The sequence below is a fragment of the Podarcis filfolensis genome (assembly GCF_964270895.1).
Source record: "Podarcis filfolensis genome assembly, chromosome: Z".
Classification (NCBI taxonomy): domain Eukaryota; kingdom Metazoa; phylum Chordata; class Lepidosauria; order Squamata; family Lacertidae; genus Podarcis; species Podarcis filfolensis.
In genome coordinates, this window is record NC_139617.1 from 5,472,213 (window position 1) to 5,499,433 (window position 27,221).

The 27,221-nt window shown below is 47.0% G+C and overlaps 2 protein-coding genes across 8 annotated transcripts in view; one reads left to right on the forward strand and one right to left on the reverse strand.

Annotated features, from left to right (window-relative positions):
* ATP11C (ATPase phospholipid transporting 11C (ATP11C blood group)) overlaps positions 1 to 9,605 on the reverse strand; it is a 100,093-nt gene extending 90,488 nt beyond the window's left edge. For 4 of the 7 annotated variants that reach the window (XR_014543597.1, XR_014543598.1, XM_083595546.1 and 1 more), the window contains exon 1: positions 8,795 to 8,937. Coding sequence is in view for 5 of the 7 variants with exons in the window: in XM_083595546.1 (XP_083451672.1) it covers positions 8,795 to 8,821 (27 nt within the window). In the remaining 2 variants the exon portion in view is untranslated. Of the gene's footprint in view, positions 1 to 6,724; positions 7,064 to 8,794 lie in introns of those variants that run through there. The other 3 variants (XM_083595545.1, XM_083595552.1, XM_083595553.1) reach the window with 3 other exon arrangements.
* A 13,313-nt stretch (positions 9,606 to 22,918) lies between these two features.
* On the forward strand, positions 22,919 to 26,791 carry LOC310754112 (testis-specific serine/proline-rich protein). Its single transcript, XM_083595670.1, has 3 exons — positions 22,919 to 22,939; positions 23,717 to 23,846; positions 25,809 to 26,791. The coding sequence occupies exons 2-3, from the start codon at positions 23,725 to 23,727 to the stop codon at positions 26,353 to 26,355; spliced, it is 669 nt and encodes a 222-aa protein (XP_083451796.1). The 5' UTR covers positions 22,919 to 22,939; positions 23,717 to 23,724; the 3' UTR covers positions 26,356 to 26,791.
* Positions 26,792 to 27,221: the final 430 nt, after the last annotated feature.

Sequence of the window (27,221 nt, forward strand, 5' to 3'; positions counted from 1 at the left end):
GGCCAGGGAGGGCAGGGTATAAATAAACATTCTTCTTCTTCTCCTTCTCCTTCTCCTCCTCCTCCTCCTCCTCAATCTACCAGAGCCTGTGCTTTTTTTCCACCAGCACCCAGCATGTGCATATCTGAAACCTAATTGAAAGCTGAAATTTCACTGGCAACACAACTCTTAGCATCAAATTTTACTGTTCAATATCCCCTAACTTTTCAGATAGGGAATTTCCACATTAAAATAAATAAAAACCAAAAGAGAATCCATCTTCCCTCTATTTCCTCACTCCTCCCAATTTACTTCACTCTGCTGTGATTTTTTTTTTTTTGGTCTTGATTTATTTTACTGCATTTATATGCCCCCTGTGCTCCCCACTTCTCATTTAAGCCTCACAACAACCTTGCGAGGTATGTTAAGGTGAGACGCAATGGTTGGCCCAACGTCATTCAATAAGCTTCACTAGGTGCTAGTGCAGCACTCTAACCACCAGGCTACACTGTCCCTGCTCTTACTAGGTGGGCAAAGTATTTTTGTGCAATGGTTCCGAAAGATTAAGAATGCACTGACACATTCAGGGGGCACTTCAGAATACACAAGACTAGGGAATGTGTCTGAATGCTCCCTGGACACACACACACACACACACACACACACACACACACTACCCTGCACCTGGAAAGCCAGCACACTGCTAACAGGCTACTTTTCCACTAGCAACGGGAGCTTAAATAAATAGAATTCTGGAAGTGAGAACACTTAAGTCAGGGAGCTCCTTTCTTGTCCACAGAGTGAAGTACCATATTTTTTGCTCTATAGGACGCACTTTTCCCCCTCCAAAAATGAAGGGGGAAAGTGTGTGCGTCCTATGGAGCGAATGCAGGCTTTCGCTGAAGCCTGGAGAGCGAGAGGGGTCGGTGCGCACAGACCCCTCTCGTTCTCCAGGCTTCAGGAAGCTATCCGCAAGCCTGTGGAGCCCGCCGGGAACTCCCTCTGGGCTCCGCAGGCTTGCGGACAGCTGCCTGCAGCCCGAAGCCCGGGGATCGCAGCGCGGCGCACCCCAGGCTTTGGGCAGCTCTCCGCAAGCCTGAGGAGCCCAGAGGGAGTTCCTGCCGGGCTCCGAAGGCTTGCGGATAGCAGCCTGCAGCACAAAGCTCTTCTAGCTTCGGGATGGCTGCGGAAAGCCTCCGCAGGGCGGCGGAGTGAAGGCAACCCACCGCCCTGCGAAGGCTTGAAAGGCTGTCCCCGAAACTGTGCTCCAAAGGCTTCAGGGATCTTTGAGGTTGGCGGTGGGGGAAAGCAGCGCTTCCCCCCACCGCCAGCCCCACAAGCTCGGGGGGCAGCGGCAAGGCTGTGCGCAACCTTTGCGCTGTTCCCCGACCTGCTCTTGAACACACCTTGAACGCACCTTGTTTTTGAGGGGGAGAACAAGAAAAAAATTTTTTTCCTGTTCTCCCCCTCCTATGGTCCGGTGCGTCCTATGGTCCGGTGCGTCCTATAGAGCGAAAAATATGGTAAGTATGGACCAGGAAGATTTCACCACACAGTTCTGCATCTCTGAAGCACCAGCATAGCAAAGGCATAGGAGGATCAGGACTCTCTGCATGCTGCAAAGGAGAGGCTCCAGGAAAACAATCTGGATCCACCCAGGCCTTTCATGAATTTCTATAAATACCAAGGTAGTTGCAGGAATTTGCTAAGTCAAAACCATGTGAGCAGAAAGCAGAGGAACAGAGCCCACCCACCCACAGTATTGCAACTGTGCTATAAGCAGCCTGCTCTGCAGCTTTCTCGCCACCTGAGGTCCTCCAGATGCTGACACACTCCAAAGCCCATCATTCTCTGACCATCAGCCATGATGATCAAGGCAGAGCAGAGGGGGCAAAGGATTGTGTTTGGTGCTTCCAGAGCAATGTGCAAAAGGGCAAACTTACACATTAACCCTGCAGTGAGGCGTGCAAACTCCAGGTGCAGAAACAGCTGTGCCCGACTCTGACCTCACAGGCAGGACATTCCGCACTCCTCCCCAAACTCCTCAAGCTGCTAGCTATTATGGATTCCAAAGGTTTGAGGAGGGAGAAGAAGAAAAATCATCAGTGCAATCTCAAGTATCTGGGCAAGATCTTTCAAGATCCCTTTTTGCAACCCATAATTTACAGAGGGTTTTAGGCATGTTGAAAGCTCTTTGCATGTAAAAGCTCAGGTAATAAAAATTGTGAGAAAACCTGAAGCTGTAGCTTTAATTTTTCAGGGTTCCCTTTCCATTTTGTTTCTGAAAATATTAGGGGTGGGAGGCCTTGACATATCTATGCAGACCCAATGAGCAATTTGGCCGCTGAATTCTGCACTAGCTGAAATTTCCAAACTGTCTTCAGAGGCAGCCCCACATATAACGAGTTGCAGTAATCTAGCCTACAGGTTACCAGAGCATAAACAAAAGAAGTTAGGCGATTCCTGTCCAGACAAGGGCACAGCTGGGCCACCAGCCAAAGTTGACAGAAGGAATTCCATGCCACAGAGTCCACCTGAGCCTCAAGTGACAGCAAAGGATCCAGGAGTACCCCCAAGCTACAGACCTGCTCCTTCAGAGGAAGTGTAACCCCATCAAGAGCAGGCAACCTCCCAGCCATTCGGTCCATTACCAAGGCAAGATAACGGTCCAGCAAGTCCACTGCCTCACCCTGAAGATGTAAAAAAGGAGAGCTCTGTGCCGTCAGTATATTGCTGACAACGTACTCCAAAACTCTGGATGACCCCACTCAGCAGTTTCACATAGATGTTAAACAGCACAGCGGATAAAACTGAACGCTGAGGAACCCCACGTTGACGGCTCCCTTAACCCCTGGAGAGCCGCTGCCAGTCAGTGCAGACAGTAGTGTGGTAGATGGAACAATTGGTCTGAACTCGGCATTAGGCAGCTTCCCATGTTCCTCTATATCAGACATATGTAGATATGCTCTCAAACCTTCTGTTGCTTTAAGAAAGGCCCCCACCCCCAGTTATGTACTTCTCAGGGCAAAGCAGATCGTGGAGTCGGTTTGAGGCCAGTTACGGTTTTCCAGGAAGCTTCCATCTGCTGTGTATTTACACAACAGAAGGGAGTAGGAAAGAACTGGCAGAGAGTGAGGAATTGAGAACGATCTGAAGAAAAGAAGGCGGGGGTGGGAGGCAGAGAAGTAGGAGAGAGGTTAAGGCATCAGCCTCCAAAAAGAATAATCCCTACTTGCAAAATGCACTTTGTTCCATGTGCTGGCTTTTAAGCAATCTGAGCCATTTGAACACAGAAGCTGCAGCCTCAAGGGCCAAACGTCCTTCTTGAGAACATTCTGAGGACCACGGTGGCATGCGAAGCAATGGGTGTATGCTCCCAACTGTTCCAGATTTTTTTCCGGGGAGCCAAATTATGGTCCCGTTGTTTCACCTTCAAAATCCCTAAATGATAATTGGGGTCGGGGGCCAAGCACACAGCCCAATCACTCTCACATCAGTTCTCCCTTTGCACAGCTGGAATCAAAATAGGAAGAGGGTGTCTTTGCATTACATCTGAACTCAGAATCATGGTTCGTTTCTCCCTGATAAGCCAAGATCACCAGCCAGCTTGCTGTTGGCTTATGAATCTTGTTTTGTTCGGGGGGAAACAGACTACAATCCCATCATGCTAAACCAGCCTTCCCCGACTTGGGGATGTTGGTAGACTAGAACTCCTATCGTCCCTGAGCACTGGGAATGCTGCATTGGGCTGGATGAGCTCAAGCCCAACATCTGCAAGGCGGGAGGTTGTGCTAAGCTACCTCCTTCGTGGTTTGTTTACCCGAATGCATAAACCTGGAAGAACTGGGCTGAGAGAACGGTACGTTTAGATTACTTGAGGAAGGGCAATTACTCAGCAGAAGAGCATCTGCTTCACATGCAGGTTCAACCTCCAGCATCTCAAAGTATGTCTCAGAATGTCCCACCTGTGGAACCCTGGAGAGCTGCTGCCAGTCAGTGCAGAGAATGCTGAGCTAGATGGACCAATGGTCTGATTCATTTTAACAGAGCTTCCTATGTTCCTGGCTTATAGCTACGCAGCCACTGAGGCCAAAAAGCCACGTCTTTTGCCATTTAAGCTGTTAGGAGCATGTGACTATGGGGTGAGGCCCTCTTACCTGTGGCACCCAGGATATGGGTTCCCTTGCCCCCGAAGCCTCAACTGGCCTTCTTCCTTTTGAACATTACGACATCAGGCCAAAACAGTACTTTCTAAAAGGATGCTCTGCGATTAGATTTGGACTTGGCTGCTGATGCAGTATCGCTGCTGCTCACGATTTGGCAGCCTGGAAATCAAACAGCTACTTTTGTCTTGTTGGCATTTCATGGCGGTTCTTGGCTGCCCTGAGGCTCCCAGTCAGGATCCAAGTATCTAAGTGATGGAATGGACTGCAGAATGCAGATTACTATTAACTGCTGGAGATGCGGCTTCCTGCTGTCCAAATAGTGCCATTTATTTATTGCGTTGCATTTTTATCCCACCTTTTGATGCAAGGAGCTCGAGGTAGCATCCCCTTGCCATCCTCACAGCTGCCCTGTGAAGTGGGTTAGGCTGAGAGGCAGCGATTGGCCCCAGGTGCCCCAGGGAGCTTCATGGATGTGTGAGGATTTGAACTCTGGTCTTCCAGGTCCAACACTCTAACCGCTACACAACACTGGTTCTCTCTTTGTTTCAAGAGGAGTCCAGAGTTTCTTTTTAAAAAAGAAAGCCAAACAAAGTAAGTAAACTGGCAGGTTGCTGCCTTGCAAAAGAACTGTAAACACAAATTCACAGAACAAATTATGACATACTATGAACTCTACTCTTTTTCCCTGAAAAAGCTCTTCTAAATTATTGTGCAAGAAGGAAACCCACATTTTTCTTTATCATCAGATGTATTGGCTGCCTCAAAAAAAAAAAAAAAAAACTTTCGGCGGGGAAAAACGGGGCAATGATGACACTCCAAAATGCCTACAATTAAAGACAAGGCAAATGAAACACGGAAAATATAACAGCTGGCTGAGCGAAACCATAAAATTGAGAGATTGAAAACAAAATTTGAAAGGAAAGGGTGCAAAAAGTTTACAAGCATTTTTTTAAAAAACACACAAAAACAACCACCAACATTAAAGTTTCTGAACTTTCGGGAATCTACAGATTTTTGTTTTAATATAAATATTTGTCTTTTTTAAAAAAGAAAACTTGTTTTAAAAAGAAAGAAAGAAGCAGCAGCAGCAGTAGTATAAACTGGGACTTACGTCTTGAAGTTTCTTATAGCTAGGTGTAAAGAAAGGAGGTTGCAAATTCATAAAGGATAGTCAACTGAGAGCACGTACAATACACAACTGAAGCTACATGGTAAGAGGCAATACACCTCTAAGAATTAAATGCTGGAGTCAAGCAGTAGGGGTTGCAATCACTCTGTATTCCCTGCTCATGAGTTTCCCATAGGCATCCATTATACACACACATACCAAGAACAAGGTAGAGCTGTTTGCCTTTATTCGCATTCTCAAGTTACGATAAACTAGGGTTGCTCATGCCCACAGCTCAGTCACTCCCATGTCATTCCTCCCCTGTCACAAACAGGAAAGCTCGATCTGCAAGTGCTTGGGATTAAATCTGGGGTCTCCTGCATGCAAAGCATGTTCTCCGGGAGCACTAAGCTAAGGCACGATAATACTATACACTTAAGCCATTTCCACTGCAGGGAAACAAGTATTACACAAGGATTTGCAATGCACAAGACTTCAGTCTCTGATAGCCCAGAGGGTTGCAACAGCAATGCAGCATCCCAGCAGGTGGTCAGGAAAACTTGCACCAAAGGACCGCTTCTAAGAAACAATTCCCTGTTTTAAAAGTGGTACAAGGTAAGCTCTAAAAACATCCAGGGCACTTCCAATTTGACCTTGTAACATCACCTTTCTTAGCCAACTCTTTTCTACCAGAGGAGGGAAAAAAGAAATCCTTTTCTCAAATTAGTTGGTAGACGGCTTACCCAAATACACATTTGGAAACAGGTTGCAGTGAGAGACCTTGATGCAGGCTACCACCACCACCACCACCGATCCATGCATATCTGAAATGTGTTATTTCTCAAGATGGATCACAGGCTGAACAGCAAGGGCCCCGCAGGATCAGAAGTGTTTGACAAGTCCAATGTACTGTTTCCAATAGGGGATAGCCTATTAAGGACACAAGTTGCAGACAAACCTAAATGCACCACTGTCAGCGATTACAGTTAAATAAAACCTCCAGATACAGAAGCAATCTATCTGTATATACCAGGTAAAAGCAAGAGAGGGCCAGTGCCCCACCTCTGAGCAACCTGGGGCACCTCGCTGGGCACAGAAGAGTGGGCTGGATGGGTGCAGACAGATGACTTTAGGCTCTGGACTAGACAGACTCTTTAGATCAGGCTTCACCACCCATATGCCCTCTGTATAACTCCTATCAGCCCCAAGCCACAAAGCCATGGTCTCTGTGGCTGAAGGAAGCTGCAGTCCAAAGCGCATGGGGGGGGGCACCAGGTTGGCCAAGGCTGCCCTATCACCACCCCTGCCTATCAGCTCAGACTCAATAGGCCCACCCAGTGCAACACTCCGTATCCCAGGGCAAGGTACCCCAGGGTTTATTGCCTCACAGCATGCAGGTTGCAGATAACCATTCATATTAACAGTCAGCAACAGACATCTCCTCCTCCTCCTCCAAAAACTTGCCCATTACCATCTGAGAAGCCTGGTCAGTTGTATGCTGAACGCATCAAGATTCAGGACAAGAAAAGAAAGTTCTTCTTTATTGCAGCATATAGCTAAAATACAGAGCTCTCTCTCGCAGAAGGCAGAGGTGGCCACACACTTGGGACTGCTTTAGAAGACAATTAGGAAAATCCATGGGTGATTAGGTTATCAGTGGCCAGGCAGCAACGCTTCTGAGTATCGGTTGTTGAAAACTGCAGGAATGTGCACTGCTCTAGTGCTCAGGTCCTGCTTGTGGGAGTTTCCAAGAAGCGTCTTGCTGGCAGCTGTCGAGAGCAGGCTGCTGCATTAGCTGGGCCATGGGCCTGATCCAGCAGCGTTCTTATGTTAAGGCAAGTTGGCTCTGCACTGCTCCAGTGCCGGAGGCAGTTTTGCCTCTGAATCCTAGTAGCTGAGATTCACCAGTGAGGAGCGTGCTGTTGCACACACAATCTTGCTTGCAACCATCTTGGGGGCATGTGGCAAACCACTGTGAGAAGAGGACCTGATCCAGCAAGGGCTCTTCTTGTTTTCAGTTCTTAAGCAGCAGAAACAGGCTGAAGCCCTTCAAACAGCACGTGGCAAAAAATCGCATTTTGGAATGCCATTAAAACTCCCTGCTGATAGAAACCTAGAATCATGAGCTGCACTGCAACCTTTCACCCTGATGAGCTAATCTTCTATTTGCAGAGCACTGCTTTTCTCTCCCCCCACCCCCTTAATGCAGGGGTTCAGTCAAATTTGTATTCCCCCGTGTAGTGTGAGGATACACAGTCTCATGGAATCATATAGAGTTTTAGAGTTGGAAGAGATCCTGAGGATCATCTAGTCCAACCCCCTGAAATGCAGGAATATGCAGCCGTCCCATACAGGGACCTTGGCGTTATCAGCACCATGCTCTAACCAACTGAGTTGTCTCCTGGGTTGAGCTATTCTCCCAACCCAGTGTGGTCACAGCGTTGCGTCAAGGACGCAGGTTCAAATCCATTCTCAGCCATGTAGCCCAATGGGTAGCCTTGGGCTGTTTTGAAGTCTCTCAGCCTGGCCTGCTTCACAGGGCTGATCTGAGGCTAAAATGGGGATGTGGAAATCCTCAGAGGGAAGGTGGGATATACAAACGCCACAATAAATATATTTCAGCTGTGAAGTGTGGGCCTCAACCTTAGGCAGTGGTCATCACCTGTGCAGTGGTTAGAGTCCTTGGCCAGAGCCCAGGAGACCAGGGTTCAAATCTCCACTCAGCCATGAAGCTTACTGGGTGACCTTGGAGTCAGTCACTCACTCTCAGTCTGCCCTACCCCACAGGGCTGTTGTGGGGAGAAGCACCTTCAAGGGAAGGTGGAATATAAATGTAAAAACTAACTAAATGAATCTTGGGGCAGGGAATTAGTTCATCCTCCAGCTTGTCCTGAATCTGCTCTCCATTCCTTGGCTGACCCCTTCTTCCCATGCCTTCTTGAGTTCTATTGCCAAGAGGAAAGGAGAAACGTGTTCCCAACCCACAAACCCCCCCCCATCCTTAAAAAAAATAAAAGGGGAAGCCCTAGGGATTCAAAGCCAATCTGCAAATCCTCTGCATGTGCTTCCCCTACTTAGAAAGAACAAAAGGATGAAAAGTGATCAAAGCGGCCAATCAAACGCCATCTTTCCACCCACCCTTTGTGCAACGGGTACCCTGGGGAGACGGTTCCTTTACCTGCGAGTCTCAGCCAACTTGCTGAGCTTTAAAAATAACACTCGGGAAGCAGCAGTGTGGCGGCGGCGGCGGCGGCAGGTTGCGAAAACAACACGGTGGCTAGATTGAAGGTGCGGGGGGGGGGGCGGAGAGAGTTGATGCTTTAGGCCTTGGGATAGTCGTGAGAACGGATGACTTCGCTTGGGTGCACTTGGGGAACTAGAGGGGAGCAAAAGACCGGTCACCCCCACCCCCCATCATTCCGCAAGCATCTGCAGGCGTGCAAGCATTCGGGCACACAGCGGGGAGGGGAAGAACTGAGCATCCACCTCGTACGGACCTCCCCACCCACCTCCATAATTAGGGTGGCACAGAGGTACTTACGAAGCGATTGATCTGCCTGCGAAGCATAGCTGGACTGCCGCAGCGCCTTGGAGAGAGGGGGGCAGTGGGGTGGTAGTGGGGTAGTCCTGGTTTCTTAGAGCCGACTGGCACAAGCACTTAGCCCCTCTGCACGGGTCCCCAAGCCTCGGGGTCAGTGGGGACGCTGCGGCGAGCGGAGAGGCGCCCCCAGCCCCCGCTCGCCGTCCCCCCAGCCCCGCGGTCACCGGCGCGCCGCTCTGCCGCTCAGCCGCATCGCTCCTCTTCCAGTCGTGGCACCAACCGCAGCAACAGCCCACGGCGGGGCTCTCCCTCTCTTCCTCCCAGAGAGCAGCCCCAGATATGGGGGCGAGTCCCTAGCTTCGCCAACACTCCTCGGCTCTGTCAGGCTGGCCGGAGGCAAGATCTGGGCAGCATGCCGCGCTTTGGTGATAATAATAATAAAAAGGAGGCTGCAGGGGAACAATAGCCAAGGCAGGCAGGCCGGCTGCCAGGAAGGGGGAAGCTGCGGCGGGAAACCCAGACTGCTGGATGCAACCTCCTCTTCCCCTGCAGCGGAGGCGGAGGCAGCAACAGTCCTCCCCGCCCCCGAGGCCCGAGAGCGCCGGGAGACCGAAAAACCGAGGCGCAGCGCTGCGCTCACGACTTCTCCAAGCGCAGAGCGCTCCCCGCGCGCCCGCCTCTCCCAAGCGCACGTGGCACGCTGCCTCGCCGATGCCCGCGGAGACCCAAACCACCAGCCCAGCGGCCCTTCCTGCTTCCCTGCCCCGCCACGGGCTACTTTCTGGCTTTCGCCTGGAGGCTCCACTTCTTCTATTTCTCCTCCCACCCCTCCGCCTTGCTCTGTTTTCGCAGCCGCCCCAGGGGCGGAACCTTCGGCTTCTCTCCACCCATTGGGTCCCGAGAGCAGCTTGGGAGGTGTAGTATATTTGCCCGATGTCCGGGATGGTAGGAGAAGGGAGAGCGAGGCTAGCGAGCGCCGGCCTGTTGCTCCTCCTCGTCCTCGGCCCGCCGCAGTAAAGGGAAGTTGGCTTGGAGGTTGGCTAGGCCTCTCGGGCGCACCCCAAACAGAACATGACGGGCGAGTCACCGTTGCGCCCAACTCACCAGCACACCGACGGGCCGTGGGCTAGCTAGCATTTCAGACAGGGAACATACCCAGCCCTATCTAGAAGAGCCTGGGATCTTCTGATTGCAGAGCAATAAGCGACCGCCTTTCTCTTGCCGCTGCGGCGCAAATTGGTATGGTTTCGCCTCCGAGCTCACCGAATCAACTTTTAGAGTTTCTGCACCTTTTCCCGCGAACGGGATGACTTGTTTTAAACGGGCTTAGGCATGCGCATCAAAAGCACAAATACATTTCCTTACAAAAAGGACGGCAGTTTGATCTCTGCCTAATGGCACCATCAAAATGAATGCTATTAAAATACACAGTATCCCTTTATTTAATTGTTGCATTTATGTTCTACATTTCCACCAAGGAACCCAAGACAGCATACATACACTGTGTGTTTATTAAATTTGTATATCGCTTAATAAGTTTAATGATTCTCTCATGGGTTTTTTGTGTGTGAGAGAGAGAGGTTTAAGACCACCCCAGTGGATGTCTTTAAAAATACACACCATTTCCTTTATTTAACTGTTGCATACCTATTCTGCCTTTCCACCAAGGAACCCTAAAAAACAAAATTACCTAAGTAGTGAACATAAGAGTAACATATAAAACAACACACAATTCAGAACTACACCAGGTGGTCATGCTTTGGGGAGAGCTTGAATTTCCGAAGTTGCATGGTCCCTCCAACCTGTGCCACCACACTGCATTTTAACCACGCAATGCCATAGGGGAGGGAGGCAATTGGGGGAGTCCACCATGTCAGAGTGTAGGTTTGAACTTGTGTCTCGCCAACCCTACAATGAGACTTTTAGCTTCGAATGTATTTAAGGATGGGCCTTGCTAAAATTCGCACATAAGCATGCTCAATTTGCCGGGATCAAGAACCACCAACCCACCAAATGTTGCGCTCCCAGCTCCCATCACCCTAGTGACCATGCTGGCTGGGACTCATGGGACGTTGAGTCGGAACAAAATCTGGGGGGTGCACGCTCCCCAGCCCTGCAGTAAAGCGTCACCCCAACAGAAACATAGCTCCTGCCATTCCTCACGGCATAAATTCCTGTAGTACATGTTCCTCACTTCTGCTCCAGGAACCCAGGAAGAGAGAGTGCTTTCTGGTCCTGCTTGCAGTCTTCCCATTCAGGCACCTGACTGAATAGGATGTTGGATCAGATGGGCCATCGGTCTGATCCAGCTGTGCTCATGTTCTTAATACCAATTGCTGAGAATAACAAGTAGAGAGAGCGCTGTTGCACTCGGCCCTGCTTGCAGGTTTCTCACATCTGATTGGCCACTGTGAGTAACCAAACAAACCCTTGTGTTGCAAAGAGAGCGTCAGCAATGTCTAGGCAATGTCATCTTATTTCGAATGAATGTACATAAATGAAAATATCAAATGCTGTGGAATATTGATATTTTCATTTACAAACCGTAAGATGGGTTTATGAAGCAATTCTATATCCTCCCACCACGCTGACGAAGAATTCTGCGAAACAGTAGTCAATATCCGGAATCACTGTTCAGTGTTGGACATCATGTTTGCTGAATACACAAAGCTTCACAGCTTATCTTACATCGTACAAAGTCTGGTACCTCGCTTCATTTAAAGATTTTCAGAGATTTTGAGACTAAAGATTTCATTTTGTACTTGTTATGGTTTGAAGGAATTCTATAAAGATTGTTTATTGTGTTTGTACATGGTCATTGTGTTGCCTAGACATTGCTGATAGCCACTGTGAGAACAAGATACTGAACTAGATGGGACACTAGTCTGATCGATCAGGTTCCTTTCACGTTCATGTGTTACAGAAAATGGAGAACACTTCCCCTCTTTCCCATAACATTGGAGCTTTAGGTCACCAGCTATATTGGTGACTGGGAGTGGCCACCGAGACCATACAACACCGGTCCTAAAAGACCTACATTGGCTCCCAGTACGTTTCTGAGCACAATTCAAAGTGTTGGTGCTGACCTTTAAAGCCCTAAATGGCCTCGGTCCAGTATATCTGAAGGAGCATCTCCACCCCCATCGTTCTACCCGGACGCTGAGGTCCAGCACCGAGGGCCTTCCGGCAGTTCCCTCCCTGCAAGGTTGCAGGGAACCAGGCAGAGGGCCTTCTCGGTAGTCACACCTGCCCTGTGGAATGTCCTATTACCAGATGTAAAAAAGATAAACAACTATCTGACTTTTAGAAGACATCTGAAGGCAGCCCTGTTTAGGGAAGTTTTAATGTTTGATGTTTTATTGCATTTTTAATATTCTGTTGGGAACCGCCCAGAGTGGCTGGGGAAACCCAGACAGATGGGCAGGGTATAAATAATAAATGATGATGATGATGATGATGATGTAGCTGGTGGTCAGTAGCTTCAAGAAGAACAAAATGAACTCCTTCACACAATTAAACTTGTGGAACTCACTGCCACAAGATGGAACAATGGCCACTTAGGTAACTTTCAAAGAATAATAGAATCAATGATGTGTAGGGTTGGAGGGGTTCCCATAGGCACCCAGCACAGGCCCCTACCATGCAGGAATATCAGCTAAAGCATCCATGACAAACGACCATCCAACCTCCGTATAGAACAGGGGTCCCCAAACTAAGGCCTGCAGGCCAGATAAGGCCCGAGGGACTCGTTTATCCGGCCCGTGGCGACCCTTGCCGCCTGCTGTTGCCACCCACTCTTACTGGTGCTGCGCTGCACGGCTGCCCACTTCTGGGTCAGAGGAGCACCGGAAATAGCTTTTGTGCATGCACAAGCATTATTTGCACACGCGCAAGTGTTATTTCCGGTGCACATCCGGGTCGGAGGAGGCCCGTTCACATGCGCACAAGCTATTTCCGGTGCTCCTCTGACCCAGAAGTGTGCCAGAAATAGTGTGTGCACACGCGTATGGGCACACGCTCCCCTGCCCTCCGGGCGATTGGCACTGGAGACACTGGCCCGAGGCACGGTAAGTTTGCTGACACCTGGTATAGAAACTTCCAGTGAAGGAAAGCTCACTGCCTCCAAAGGGAGATAAATTCATGAAGGAGATGGCTTCTATCAGTAGCTATCACAGTAGCCGAATAGAACCTCCACATTGAGAAACAGTCTATTGCTGGTGGAGGCAACAGTTAAAAGGGGGTCAATTGTCCCCATGCCCCACCCGGGGACTTCTTTGTAAACTTATGGTTACCCACTGTTGAGAAGGAAGGTGCTGGACCAGGTAGATATTTTCTCCTATATTCAATTAAATGAGCAGTGAGATTTCAGAAATTCTAAGAATGTCACCCTAAGACAAATAACCAGCAAATAAATCCTCTTGGACCTCTTCTGACCAAGCTTCAGATTAGGTTGCTTTTAAAAAAAAACCTCTTTCTCTGTTCAACGGAGGCTGCCTCCACCTAGTGGCCACCAGAGGCAACGGGTGTGATCACTCAGCGTGCTCTGATGACAGAATTAGTAACTAGGCGCTCCACCAGACAACCTGTTTATTGAGCATCCATCCTGATTTGCTTGCACAAAGCTTATGTGGAGGTAAGACTATGCCCTGTCTTTATCAAGCATTTGCTCTGATTTATTGGTGGGGAGGTTATACAACAACAAGTCATAGTGATTTGTTTCTTGCATATTATACATCTCATTTGTTCATCTCATCTTTTTTTTTTTACACATTCCTGTGTCATTTTCCTACCCGCAAAAAGCAAAATAAATAAATACATAGTTTGGTTGTACTAAGGCACCTGAGTCCCTTAAGCCACTTTAATTGCACAAACCTAAATTTCAGTGTGCACTGAACTGCAGCTATTCCAGCAAAAGTAACAACTGTTCTAATTTACTAATTTATCTGTTGTCGATGTTTGTTTCTTGCCTTTCCTCCAAGGCACATGCTATTTTATACGCATTGATGTGAACTGGAAAAAAAATATTACTATAATTTATATAGAAATGCAGTACATGCCACCCTAGCAAGGAAGACTGCGATCAGATGCCATAGACTTGTTGGACGCAGAGGAATGGTGGGAGAAACCAGCTGGGGAACCCCCAAGGGAAGAAGGCTCAGAGCCCAGGAAGTGGTGGTGGGACAACAATAAGTGGTCAGAGGGAGAAGACTGGGAGGAGGAGGTGCTGGAAGCTGAGGAGGTAACAAGGCTTAGTGAGCAGGGAGAGTCTGTGGCAGAGAGAAGTCCAGGATGAAAAGCAGGAGAGGTCACCAAGTGATCCCCTGCTTGTTTCCCCCACGTCTTTTTTTTGGGGGGGGGGTGAGTGTGCAGGTGTACCAGGGGTGCGTGTGTCCAATGTTACAACTTTGCACCAAGTCCAGAGAATTCCAAGTCCAGAGAATTGGTGCTTAGGTGTTGGGAGCACTGATACCTTAAGGACAAGGGAGAATTATAGCTACCCCATCTCAAAAGGTGAAGCATAGCTAGAAAATCCATAGAGAATATAGAAGTAGCAATTCCAAACAGGAATCCAGGGAGTCCACCACATGAGAAGAACCAAAAGGATTAAAGGTCTTCTCTCCTTCTCCTATTGAAAAGGAGCTGAGGAGGAGGTTGGGTTAAGTGGGATGGAGAGAGCAATAGGAAACTCTCATTATACATGACCTGGAGGGGGACCCCCCTGGAAAATTCACAGGTGCAAACAAAAGCAGGACTCCAGCACTTTTTTTCTTTTTAACACAGTGGACAATTAACCAATGGATGGAATGTTGTGAAGGTCAAAAGTTTAATTGGGTTTTAAACAGAAGTACACAAAATCATCTTATCCTTAAAGGAGAGAGAATGCTAATCACTGTGTGAATTGCAGAACTAGCTTCTCCAGACATCTGCTAAAATTCCTGAGGATCTGCGATTTCTTGGGTGTTGCTTTTTTAAAACAACAACAACCAGAACAACACTGAAGTAAATTTGTATAGTCCCTAGAGTTGCAGAGCAATGTTCAGGTCTTTAACAAGTAATAAAGGGTAATACGTTTTTAAACTGGAACCATCAAAGTAATCCAAAATTCAACTGAAACTTCTCAATGCAAAATGAATGGGTAAATTAAGCATCAGATGTTGCCGACAAAGCACTGCATGTATAAATAAGTCAGTTCATTGAGACATTATCATCCCAAATAGATTTATACCCCCATAAAAGGTAAAGGTAAAGGGACCCCTGACCATTAGGTCCAGTCGTGACTGACTCTGGGGTTGTGGCGCTCATCTCGCTTTATTGGCCGAGGGAGAGGGCGTACAACTTCCAGGCCATGTGGCCAGCATGACTAAGCCGCTCCTGGTGAACCAGAGAAGTGCACAGAAATGCCATTTAGCTTCCCACCAGAGCAGTACCTGTTTATCTACTTGCACTTTGACGTGCTTTCGAACTGCTAGGTTGGCAGGAGCTGGGACCGAGCAATGGGAGCTCACCCCATGGCGGGGATTCGAACTGCCGACCTTCTGATCGGCAAGTCCTAGGCTCTGTGGTTTAACCCACAGTGCCACCCGCGTCCCTCCCACATAAAAAGGGCAGCCCAAATGATCAGGGTGTTGGTCTACCTTCCCTATACAGAGTGGGGAGATGATCAAGCAAGGGTGGCAAACCTGTGGTCTTTCAAATTCTTCTGTCCTCCATCCATCCTTGACCACTGTGAGGGCCTAAGAAGTGGGCCTCCATTCACAATATCAGGTCTAGGGTACATATGGGAAGGAAGTGACCCTTCTGAGACCACAGTCCTGAGCCATGAGAACATAAGAAGAGCCGTGCTGGATCAGGTCAGTGGTCCATCTAGTCCAGCATCCTGTTCTCACAGTGGCCGACTAGATGTCCTGGTAGGAAGCCTCAAATAGGACCTGAAGGCAACCACACTCTCCCCACTTGTGATTCCCAGCCAGAATCACAAACATAAGACCTCTGAAAGCAGAGGAAGAGCATAGTCATCAGGGTGAGCAGCCATTTCAATTAGTAGCCGATTTTAATTAGTTTTTGTACATTTCAACGGCGTGGTTCACACATCACTTTCAACAAACATGGGTTTGGAAAAGCCAAACTGTGGTGTAGCTCCCAGCACCACGGCACAAAGATGGGGGTGGTTTAAGGGAAACAATGTGCCCATAATTTCAGGAGTCTGCACACCCAACATGTTGCATGTTTACATGCAAACCATAGTTTATAGTTAACTATGCTTTAAATCAAGGGTGCTCAGCATGGAGCCCTCTAGATGTTGTGGGTTGATGGGAGTTGGAGTCCAGCAACATCTGGCACAGCATTGGTTACCCCTGGTTTAATGTGGCATGTAGATGGATTCATTATGTGAGCTTAAAGAGACATCATGTCATCGCACAGAGGAGAATTGAGAAATAAACCATTTGGATTTTCCTTAACAAGCGGACGAAGGAAACATGAAGGTATACTTTAAAAAACACCACATATACAGGTTTTTAAAGCAAGAAATATTGACAGGTTGCATAAATATATTCCAAGAGAGCTGCAAATGTCTATAGTGCTGATTGCAGTAATTTCCAAACACACCCACTTATCGATGAATATATTATTATAGATGTTACCATTTCTCCTGAGTACCAGATCTGTTAGTCTCTCCACCTCTGTGAGATATAAGCACTTCCACAGTCGTTCCCAAGTGGCCACAGGTTGTGAGTTTTCCATAATCACATGCCAGTTTGCTGAGATTCACTAAACTTGCTATTAAATATTTCATACCACTTGGTATACCAGTTTTGATCCAGTTAAACATGGGCTTTAATTCCACTCTTTCCCATGTATTTTTTGATACCATGAATATTATTTGCCTCCAGAAATTGTGTGCTGCTGGCATTCCTATACAGGAGAATAATATTTGTGACTTACTATTTTCAGCACCTGAAGTGTTTATCGTACAGCAAGGCTGCAAATTATGTGGAAGCTATGTTCCAGGGATTGTGCCTAAAGCCAAAATGGCATATAATCAAAACACATTGGGTGCAATGGTGGGTGGGAGTTTTTCCCAGATGTCCTCTGCGTTTCCTCCACACACCCCTTCTTATTTTATTTTTTATTTTATTTTATTTTTTGCCAAACTCATAAAGTTGAATTTACAAGTTACAGTATTCATGTAACTTGGCCAGTGTTAATAATATATACTAAGCTTTGAAGGTTATAACTTGAATTTGGCCTGGAACGGACTGATCCCAATTAATACTCTAGCAGCCATTTTCTGTAGTAACCACAGTTGCTGAACAGTCTTGAATGGCAGCCCCACATACAATGCATGTCAGCTCCCACCCAACAACAGACATCCATGGTGATGGTCACTAGCTATGGTGATTTTTATTTTAAAAGGGATTTGAGAAATCTGAGAAAGAGCAGATGAGAGCCTTCAGTGCCTATCAGATGTGATGGCTAAATGTTTGGTGACACAATGCATATAAGATTACGGTATATTAGATTCAGCACAGCAAATGTCACCAGGGAAAAGTATGTTAAGTTGTATCCGAATAGGAAGCCCTGGATGACGGGAGAGGTTAGGAGATTATTGAAGGCCAGAAACTCTGCTTTTAGAGCTGGGGACCGGGGACCGTATGGTATCGAAAGAGTGAACTTGCAGAGGGGTATCAGGAAAGCAAAAGCGGAGTACAGAGGAAAAATTGAGGACCATCTGAGAAATCATGATACTAGACAAATGTGGCAGGAGTCCAACATCTGACTGGTTATAAATCAAGGAATTCATCAGTGGTAGAGAGTACTGCTTCCTTGGTGGGAGAGTTGAATACCTTCTTTGCCCGATTTGAGGTGACACCAACAGTGACTCCAACAGGGATGCCAGAGCTATTGGCGTCACTACCTACAGGAAATGCTGTCAGGGTGGAAGAGGGAAAAGTGAGGTGAATATTAAAGGAGGTAAACACGAGGAAGGCTATGGGCCCGGATGGGGTGGCTGGCAGGGTGCTAAGAGATTGTTCGGACCAACTGGCAGGAATCTTTATGAAGATTATTAACCAGTCTCTGGCCCAAGCCACTGTTCCACCCTGTCTGAAATCCACTACCATTATACCCCTGCCAAAAAAAATCAAAGAAAGACAGTCTGAATGATTTTTGCCCTGTGGCATTGACACCCATTATAATGAAATGTTTCGAAAAACTGGTGAGGAACCGTATCATATCTTGTCTGCCAGTGGGACTTGACCCTTACCAGTTTGCGTACAAGGCAAAGAGATCCACGGAGGATGCTGTGGCAATGGCTTTACATGCTGTCCTGACTCATTTGGAGAAGCAAGGAGACTATGCAAGACTGTTATTTGTAGACTTTAGTTCTGCATTTAATACTATTCTTCCACATAGATTGGTGCCCAAACTATTAGACCTGGGACTTCCACCGTGTTTGTGCAGGTGAATATTAGATTTTCTATCAAACCGTTCCCAATGGGTCAGGTTAGGTTCCCACATCTCTGCGGATCTCATAATGAATATGGGGACGCCGCAGGGGTGCGTGTTGAGCCCACTTTTATATATGCTCTATACAGCTGACTGTGCCCCCAAATACCCCAGTAATAAGATCATTAAGTTTGCAGATGATACAAAGGTGGTTGGTTTAATCACGGCTGGAGAGGGGGAGGCGGCCTATAGGAAGGAAGTTGAGCAGTTGGGGGAGTGGTGCAGGAAAAACAACTTACTCCTTAACTTAAAGAAAACAAAAGAGATCATTGTGGACTTTAGGAAATGTAAATTGAATATTCAGCCACTTATTATTGAGGGGAAGTGCGTGGAACAGGTATCAGAGTTTCAATTTCTGGGAATGGAGTTGAGAGATGATCTAACCTGGCGAGAAAACAGCAAAGACCTGATGAAGAGAGCACAGAAGAGGTTATATTTTCTGAAAATCCTCCGGAAAAACGATCTCTCAAAGGACCTGTTGATGGCATTTTACCATTGTACTGTGGAGAGTGTATTAACTTATGGTCTGGGTGTATGGTTTGGGAGCTGCATGGTCAGGGAAAAAATAATGCTGTCCAGGGTTGTAAAGACTGCGGAGAGAATAATTGGGTGCACTCTTCCCACCTTGGATCAAATCTATGCTTCCAGGTGCCATAAGAAAGCTGCAGAGTTAGCGCAGGATAGTGCGCACCCCGGAAATGATCTCTTTCAGCTTCTGCCTTTTGGAAGAAGGTACAGGGTTATAAAGACTAGGACTAGCTGCCTGAGAAACAGTTTCTACTCAAATGCAATTTTGGTTTTAAACTCAGTGTAAGAAGAAGAGTTTGGATTTGATATCCCGCTTTATCACTCCCCTTCAGGAGTCTCAAAGCGGCTAACATTCTCCTTTCCCTTCCTCCCCCACAACAAACACTCTGCGAGGTGAGTGGGGCTGAGAGACTTCAAAGAAGTGTGACTAGCCCAAGGTCAGCCAGCAGCTGCATGTGGAGGAGCGGAGACGCGAACCCGGTTCACCAGATTACAAGTCTACTGCTCTTAACCACTACACCACACTGGCTCTCAAGGAGTCTGTATGGAAGTATATTGTATTTAAAAATGGAGTATCAGAGTTTTTAGGGGGCTTAACCAGGTTGGGATAGCTGGGATAGCAGGCTTGTTGGGTTTTGAATGTCTTATGTAGATTTTTCAATTTCGTTGTTCTGCATGGGACAATGACAATAAAGATTCTCGTATCGTAAGCTGCCTTACATTGAGCCAAATCATTGGTCTGTCCACCACAATCCTGCCCACACTGATTAGCAAAGGATTCCCAAGGTTTCAGGTAAGGAACATCCCTATCTCTCTACCTGGATATCCTGGGGATTGAGCTTGGACATTCTGTGCGCAAAGCATAAACTATACCACTGTGCTATATGGCCCTTCCTGTAAGCCAGTGATGGCCAAACTTGGCCCTCCAGCTGTTTTGGGACTACAACTCCCATCATCCCTAGCTAACAGGACCAGTGGTCAGGGATGGTGGGAACTGTAGTCCCAAAACAGCTGGAGGGCCAAGTCTGGCCATCACTGCTGTAAGCAATGGGAGGAGGACTGGGCTGTTGCCTTCAAGCCTTGACTTGTGGGCTTCCTGGAGGCATCTGGTTAGCTTCTGCAAAGCAGGATAGCAGACCAGATGAACCTTTGGGCCAAGCCAGATGGACCAAGATGGATCCAGCAAGACCTTATGGACAGTGGTGGAGCTTCATGCTCTGGCACCGCGGGGCGGAGAGCAGGTGGGGGCAGGGTTGGCGTGTGTCCCGGGGCGGGGCGCCCAGCGCAGGGGGGCAACCATGATGGCACCCCACCAGGATCGCGCAGCCAGGGGCGATGTGCTCCCGCCCGCCCTCCTCTTCCTCCGCCAGTGCTTATGGACTCACCCACTTGGCCACATACCCCACCCTAGCACTGGAATAGATTATGCTGTCAGAATGTTGTTAGGAATGCTGGGGGTGTCACATGGTTCCATGGTAGGTCAGAATAATATGCAGCCAGCATGGGGACAGACAATGACTAAAGAAACAATGCACAGCTTTTCTCATACATTCCTATGGTTCTCCATCTTTATAGGGCCACACTTGTGCCAAGGTAGGGTACCCGTGAGGGATGAATGCATGCTTTACTTACTTACTTTCTTTCTTGTGTACATACTTACTTACTTACTTACCTACCTACCTGCCAGCCTACTTACTTATTTACTTACTTTCTAAGATTTCTCACCTGCCCTTCACCATAAGGTCTCAGAGTGGGTTACAACAATACAATACATAGAACTATTTAATAGCAGATTAAAACATTTCAACGACAAGAGGCACCAAACCTTTCCAAATGGAGCAGTACAGTGTGATTTCAGCAAAATTTCAGGTGTCTCCACCAAGACACCTTAAACTGTCAAAGGCCAGGGTGAATAGGTGTATCTTCAGTATTTGGCAAAAGCTGTACAGTCAGAGGGAAATCACCAGCTTAGGGATTGCCACAGAGGATCTCCACTTCCAGGACACCACCATCCCAAACTTCTGAGGGTGGTGGAACTACCAAGAGGACCCCTGCTTTGTCAGTCTTAACATCCAAGAGGACCTAAAGGCACAGAGATGGTTTTTGAGATATTTGGGGCCTAACTTGCTTAGGGCTTCAGTCAGGAATGCGGAGCACCCTAAATTGAGAAGGGAAGCAAGTGACCACTGGTGAGCTATTAAAATATATATAACCGCTGCATTTTAATAGCCCAGCCAGTTCTAAATGGAACCCCAGCCATCACCTCAAAAGAGAGCTTTCTTAGCACGTAAGAGTCTCTTAGGGGCTCTGCATCTAACCCTACTAACCTATTCTTTTTTTGACTGAAAAGTAAGGTGTTTTGACTTTCCCCATGCCAAAGGACCTTGGGGTGCATTGAATGGTGTGGGGATACCTAACATGGCTGTTGCTGAAGCTAGAGGGGCGTGGATGCAATTGGAAAACTTGCTATTTGGGAGTGGGGTGTGCCTAGGGAACCCCACGCAAAGTTGCTGCCTTTATTTTATATTATTTTAGACAAGCACCTACCCCTTCCTTGCAGCCTGCAGAAGGGCCCTTTCCAGACTGCAAACATAAGACGCGGATAATGGGATTAGACAGTACAGTAAATTGATTCAATCATTAAAACAGTGACATGATGAGAGGCGCGCAAAATCGCTGAGTCAGTTTAAAAATGCATTGGCACAGCAGAAAGACAAAAGTGATTAAAGGGGTGGGGGATCTTAAAGACTTCGCCACCCTCCTAAAATGCAGAATGTAGTGTAGTGAAGGTTCTTTTCAGAACTGCAACTGGGGGTGAACAAATCAAGTCAATTTCTCTCTCCCTCCCCATTAAAGGTTTTCATAATACAGGATAAAAGGAACTAATCTAAATAAAAACAGAAATAGAGAAAGAGAAAACACTGCATCCTCTCCCAAAGGTAGCTCTTAACCCTTGATGTGCACAGAAAGTGGTGGACCCTCCCAGTTCCCACCTGGGAGTTTTCCTTTCTTCTCCCAATCTCTCATCCTGGGAGGTCTTCCCTTCCCTTCCCTTCCCTTCCCTTCCCTTCCCTTCCCTTCCTCCAGAGAGCCAGTGTGGTGTAGTGGTTAAGAGCGATAGACTCATAATCTGGTGAACTGGGTTCGCCCCGCTCCTCCACATGCAGCTGCTGGGTGACCTTGGGCTAGTCACACTTCTCTGTCTCTCAGCCTCACTCACCTCACAGAGTGTTTGTTGTGGGGGAGGAAGGGAAAAGGAGATTGTTAGCTGCTTTGAGACTCCTTAGGGTAGAGATAAAGCAGGATATCAAATCCAAACTCTTCTTCTTCTTCCACAAATCAAGTCAGTTTTCGAGTTCATCATTTTTCCAGCCTCATATTCAGTTCTCCATATTGCCATAGCAATCTGTGATCTTTCCCCCACCTTTTTAAAATTTTCATGGAAATTCATCAGCATCTTGGTGTGATTTTCTTCTAATACTGACATTTTTCTTTGCAATGTTGACTAACACACATATTTCTCCCCATGCAGTTTGCTAATATACTGCCATTTTGTACAGTGGAACCTCAGTTGTCGAATGTAATCTGTTCTGGAAGACCATTTGACTTCCAAAATGTTCGACAACTGAGGCACAATGGGCGGTCAGGAATTTCAATGGAGAAAATGGAGAAACGCACCTTGGAAGCTGTTTGACTTCCGAGGTGTGTTCAAAAACGGAAGCATTCACTTTCGGATTTTCAGCGTTTGGGTTCTGAATCAAAAACCGAGGTTCCACTGTACATGGGTTTTTAAAATGCACACTGTCTTCACTTTTGTAAGCAATGTTTGGTTGGAGAATTGCACCATGAAGTTTGGAGGAGCGCAGATTTCAAAAGGATGGCTGTATTTCAGTTTGGGGAAAGGCTGGGGACTCAGCTATACAGCTGCAAATAAAACATTTTAAGTGTTTTGTAAAGTGCATTATACAAATGTGACACTAGGTGTGATGGTGGCAAATTCAATATATTTTTCAAAACTTTTTTTAAAAGTGCTTTTAACAGCGTTTTTTATATGTGTCTAGATTCCACCTGTGTTTTGGGTCACATATTGTTACAGGAAGTGTGAATTAGGTAGGTTCCCCTTTAAGTGGGAGCTGAATCAAGTTTCTGCCCCATCTCTAGCTGTGACCCACTAGGGCAGGGGCAGGGAGCCAGTGGACCTCCTGATCTTGTTGAACTCCAGTTCCCTGCAACCCCAGCAGCCAGCATGACCAGTGGTCAAGGAGATGTTATAGTCCAAAGAGAATACTGGTCTAAATAGACCAAATGGTCTGACTTGGTAGATGGCAGCTTCCTATGTTCAGGTCCCCAGCATCTTCACATAGGCAGTGTTTATCAAATTGGGTCCTTGGCTGTTGTTGGACTACAACGCCCATCATCCCTAGCTAGTCGGGCCAGTGATCAGAGATGATGGGAGTTGTAGTCCATCAACAGCTAGGAACCCAAGTGTGAAACTCAGGAAAGCTGCTGCTAGTCATGTAGACAAAGCTGAACTTGATAGACCTATGGCAGGCATAGGCAAACTTGGCCCTCCAGCTGTTTTGGGACTACAACTCCCATCATCCCTAGCTAACAGGACCAGTGGTCAGGTATGATGGGAGCTGTAGTTCCAAAACATCTGGAGGGCCGAGTTTGCCTATGCCTGAACTATGGTCTGACTCTTCTTCTGTTCCTAAATGAGTACATCCCAACAAATCCAACTAAGAAATTTATTTAGGAAAGATACAAAATGGGTTCAGATTCTTCCTAGATGGCAAGGGTGCCTTGGAGGATGGAACAGGACAGGGCAGGATACAGGTGATAATTTGAACTAATGCAGTACCTCTCCTTTAAACAACCATTTGGAAGAAGACTCCATGGAAAAGCAGAGACTGAAGCAAGACCTGCTGATTGCCGTGATGTGTGTATTCTTGGTGCTCCTGATTTTGCTCATTGTTGGCTGCACTGTTCTTCACTACAAGCTGATGACAGACGACATGTAAGTTTCACCTATCACAACACACACACACCAACTTGTGCATGCACCAGCATGTAGAGTTGCTGTTTGAAAGGGGACCAAATCTCAGTCCTTTGCATTCAGAAGGACCCAGGTTCAATCCCCAATATCTACAGAGAGGATTGGGGAAAACATCTATCTGAAACCAAGGAAAGTGAGGCTTTGGGGGGGATGGTTGAGGGAGCTGGGTATGTTTAGCCTGGAGAAGATTGAGCAGTAGTCTGATACCCATCTTCAAATATCTGAAGCGCTGTCACATGGAAGATGCAGCAAGCTTGTTTTCGGGAAGACCCGCACCAGTGGAGTTGAAGGGATTCCAACTTAATATTAGGAACTGACAGTAAGAGGTGTTTGACAGCACAATGCACTACCTTGGAAGGTGGTGGCCTCTTCTTCCTTGGAGGTTTTTAAGCAGAGGTTAGATGGCCAACTGTCATGGATGCTTTAGTTGGATGCGTTTCAGGGGGTTGGACTAGATGACCCTCAGGGTCCCTTACAACTCTACAGTTCTACGATTCTATGATTCCATGATTCTTGGTCAGTGGAGTCAATACTGAGATAGATGGTTATATTATGATTATTTGTCACTTTTTGCACTGAAGTGTCTCAAAGTAACTGTGGTCACACACTGTGGAACTGACGGCTTCCACCCAAAGAATCATGGGAACTGTAGTTTGTTAGGGATGTTGGGAATGCTATCTTTGTGAGGGGTAGACTATAGCACCCAATGATTCTTTCTGGGAAAGCATTTTTGCTAAAAGTGTTATGAACGGGCCATACATGTATATTGCCCTTGCATAATGAAAACTGAAATAGCAAATGTCACCAACAGCAATAAAGCCAAGGGATTTGAGATGGTTATATAAAGCAACATCCTATGAGAAATGTTGGGCTGTAGAAAAGTGGAAGGGCATTTGCTTTGCATGTAGAACAGAGGCACCACCTTCTGTGGGGGATTGAGGGGGCCTGACACAACATCCTAACATCGCACATGGGGCCCTATGAACATTGAGGGGGCATGCCTCCCTAAAACAAAGTTTGGGGGCATAGTGCCTTGGCCCCCAGGAGCCAGCAGCCTTGATATAGAAGGTCCCAGGTTCAGTCCCTGGCATCTTCAGACAGGGCTGGGAAAGACTCCTGTTTAAAATCCTGGAGAGCCCCTGCCAGGCAGATTGGATGAGACTGAGCTTGATGGACTGATAGACATGGTATATTAGAGCATAGCAGCAGCAGCAGCAACAACAACAACAACAATTAATGATATAGCTGATAACTTAGTGCAGGAGGTCCTTTTGACTGTGCTGTAGCTGGGCATGCTGCCTTGGCCCCATGACTGTCAGTGCTTGGTGTCTGCCGACATTAATAAATCATGATACATTTAAAAAAACATGAAACAGTAAAAAAAACCCAAAAAACCTTCCCTATACAGGTTTAGAAGACAGGATTGTCTTCTAAAGGTTGTATAGTTACTTACCGTATCTCCTTGGCTCAAGGGTCGCATAACTCATACCCTCCAACATTTCTCCTTTGAAAACAGGGACATCCTAAGGGAAAGTGAGGTATTCCAGGATCCAAAAAGAAACCAAGACAGCTTCTGTAAATCTGAGACTGTCCTTCCAAAATATGGAGAGTATTAGAGCAGATAGACAGTTGGGTGGCGTTTGTGAAGAGAAATTGAGTTTTTAATTGTTATTTATTGGTGTGATGAGATACACAAAAAATGCAGACCTGTATACATTATGGGGAACTGTATGAAACTTGTCTGACAATGTAAAAGATGTTCAGTTTTTTGTTTTAAAAAATGGCTGGTTATTTGTTTTATGTACATGCATATCAGATGTTTTTGAACAGAACGCTTGCTTAAAATAAACAAATCTGCAAAGTAAATCTGTCCGGGTTTCCTTGCTGTGCTTGTACCTCTCTCCCATCTTCTTTTTCTTCAAGCACCCTGAGGAAGGAGGTGAAGTCTTTTGCTATCCAGACACACTGCATGGAAACGAAGTTTGTCCTGTCTCCTTCCCCAGCAGAGGCACTAGAATCATCTCAGCGGATGCCATGCCTGCCACCGTGCCAGGCACTATGCCTGCCACCATGCCAGGCACCAACATCCCAGGGAATGTCCCAGCCACCATGCCAACCGCCATCTCCACCACCATCCCAGCCACCGACCAAGCCACTGACCCGGCAGCGATCCCATCCAAGATCCCCACGCCCTGCGGCACACTTGCCTAAGCCGTCAAAAGCTTCACCCTCAAAACAGAAGAAGGCAAGCTCCAGGTCAATCAGCCACATTTACAGGAGCAATTCCTCCGAAAGCATTCACTCCGATGAGTCTGGAAGCATTTACTCCATGGAACATTTCCAGTGCCTCTACGGCTCCTCCAGGAGTGGATCCGTGGAATCTCTGGAGGGCAAAGGATCCCAGGGCGAAGGAAGTGGTGGAAGCAACGATTCTGGGAGCATCATGCTGTGCGCCATCCGTGAGATGTGATGGCTGAGATGATGCCAGTTCCAAGGATGGTTGGTATCCTGCCTTTGCTGAACTACTCAGGGTCTTTCTTTCAAGGAGATGCTTGAGCATCTGTGTCACAGTGTGCCGAGTCAGAACACCCCAAAATCAATGGATTGCATCACCCTCTATTCCAACCCATAATCCACAACCTCAGCCCCCAGCCCTCCCAAGGATCAAAATGAACTGGAGGTGAACTTCCTGTCAGTTTGATTTGTTGTTGTTTATAAAACTTTTTATAAAAAAGTTACCTAATCATAGCAAGAACAAAATTCCCCACAAAATGAACAAAAACAGGGACTGATCGCTGTGACTCGAAATGAAAACGAAACAAAACAAAGCCTAGATTGATGATCTGGTAAAATAAATGACATTGGAGGGATTTTAAAAAATGAAATAAAAGAGGGAAGGAAAAATATGTTCGTGTGTGTGTAGGGGTGTGTGTGTGTGTGTTTAACTCATGCCAAGACCTGTTTGTTTTCTGCTGGTTTAATTTGTTTTGGATTGCACAGAATTTGGATACTCAGAGATGCCAGATTTTGGGGGGAAATGTTTCTGGTAGTCAATGTTATGAGGGTACAGAAACAGCTTGCACACATGCTCAGGTATTCAGGAAGTTCAGCATCAGTGCTTGGCTGTACGCTTAACAATAAAATTGATGGTAGTAATATTTATTATTTACACAGTGCTATCAGCGTGCATAAGGGACGCGGGTGGCGCTGTGGGTTAAACCACAGAGCCTAGGACTTGCTGATTAGAAGGTCGGCAGTTTGAATCCCCGCGACGGGGTGAGCTCCTGTTGCTCGGTCCCTGCTCCTGCCAACCTAGCAGTTCGAAAGCACGTCAAA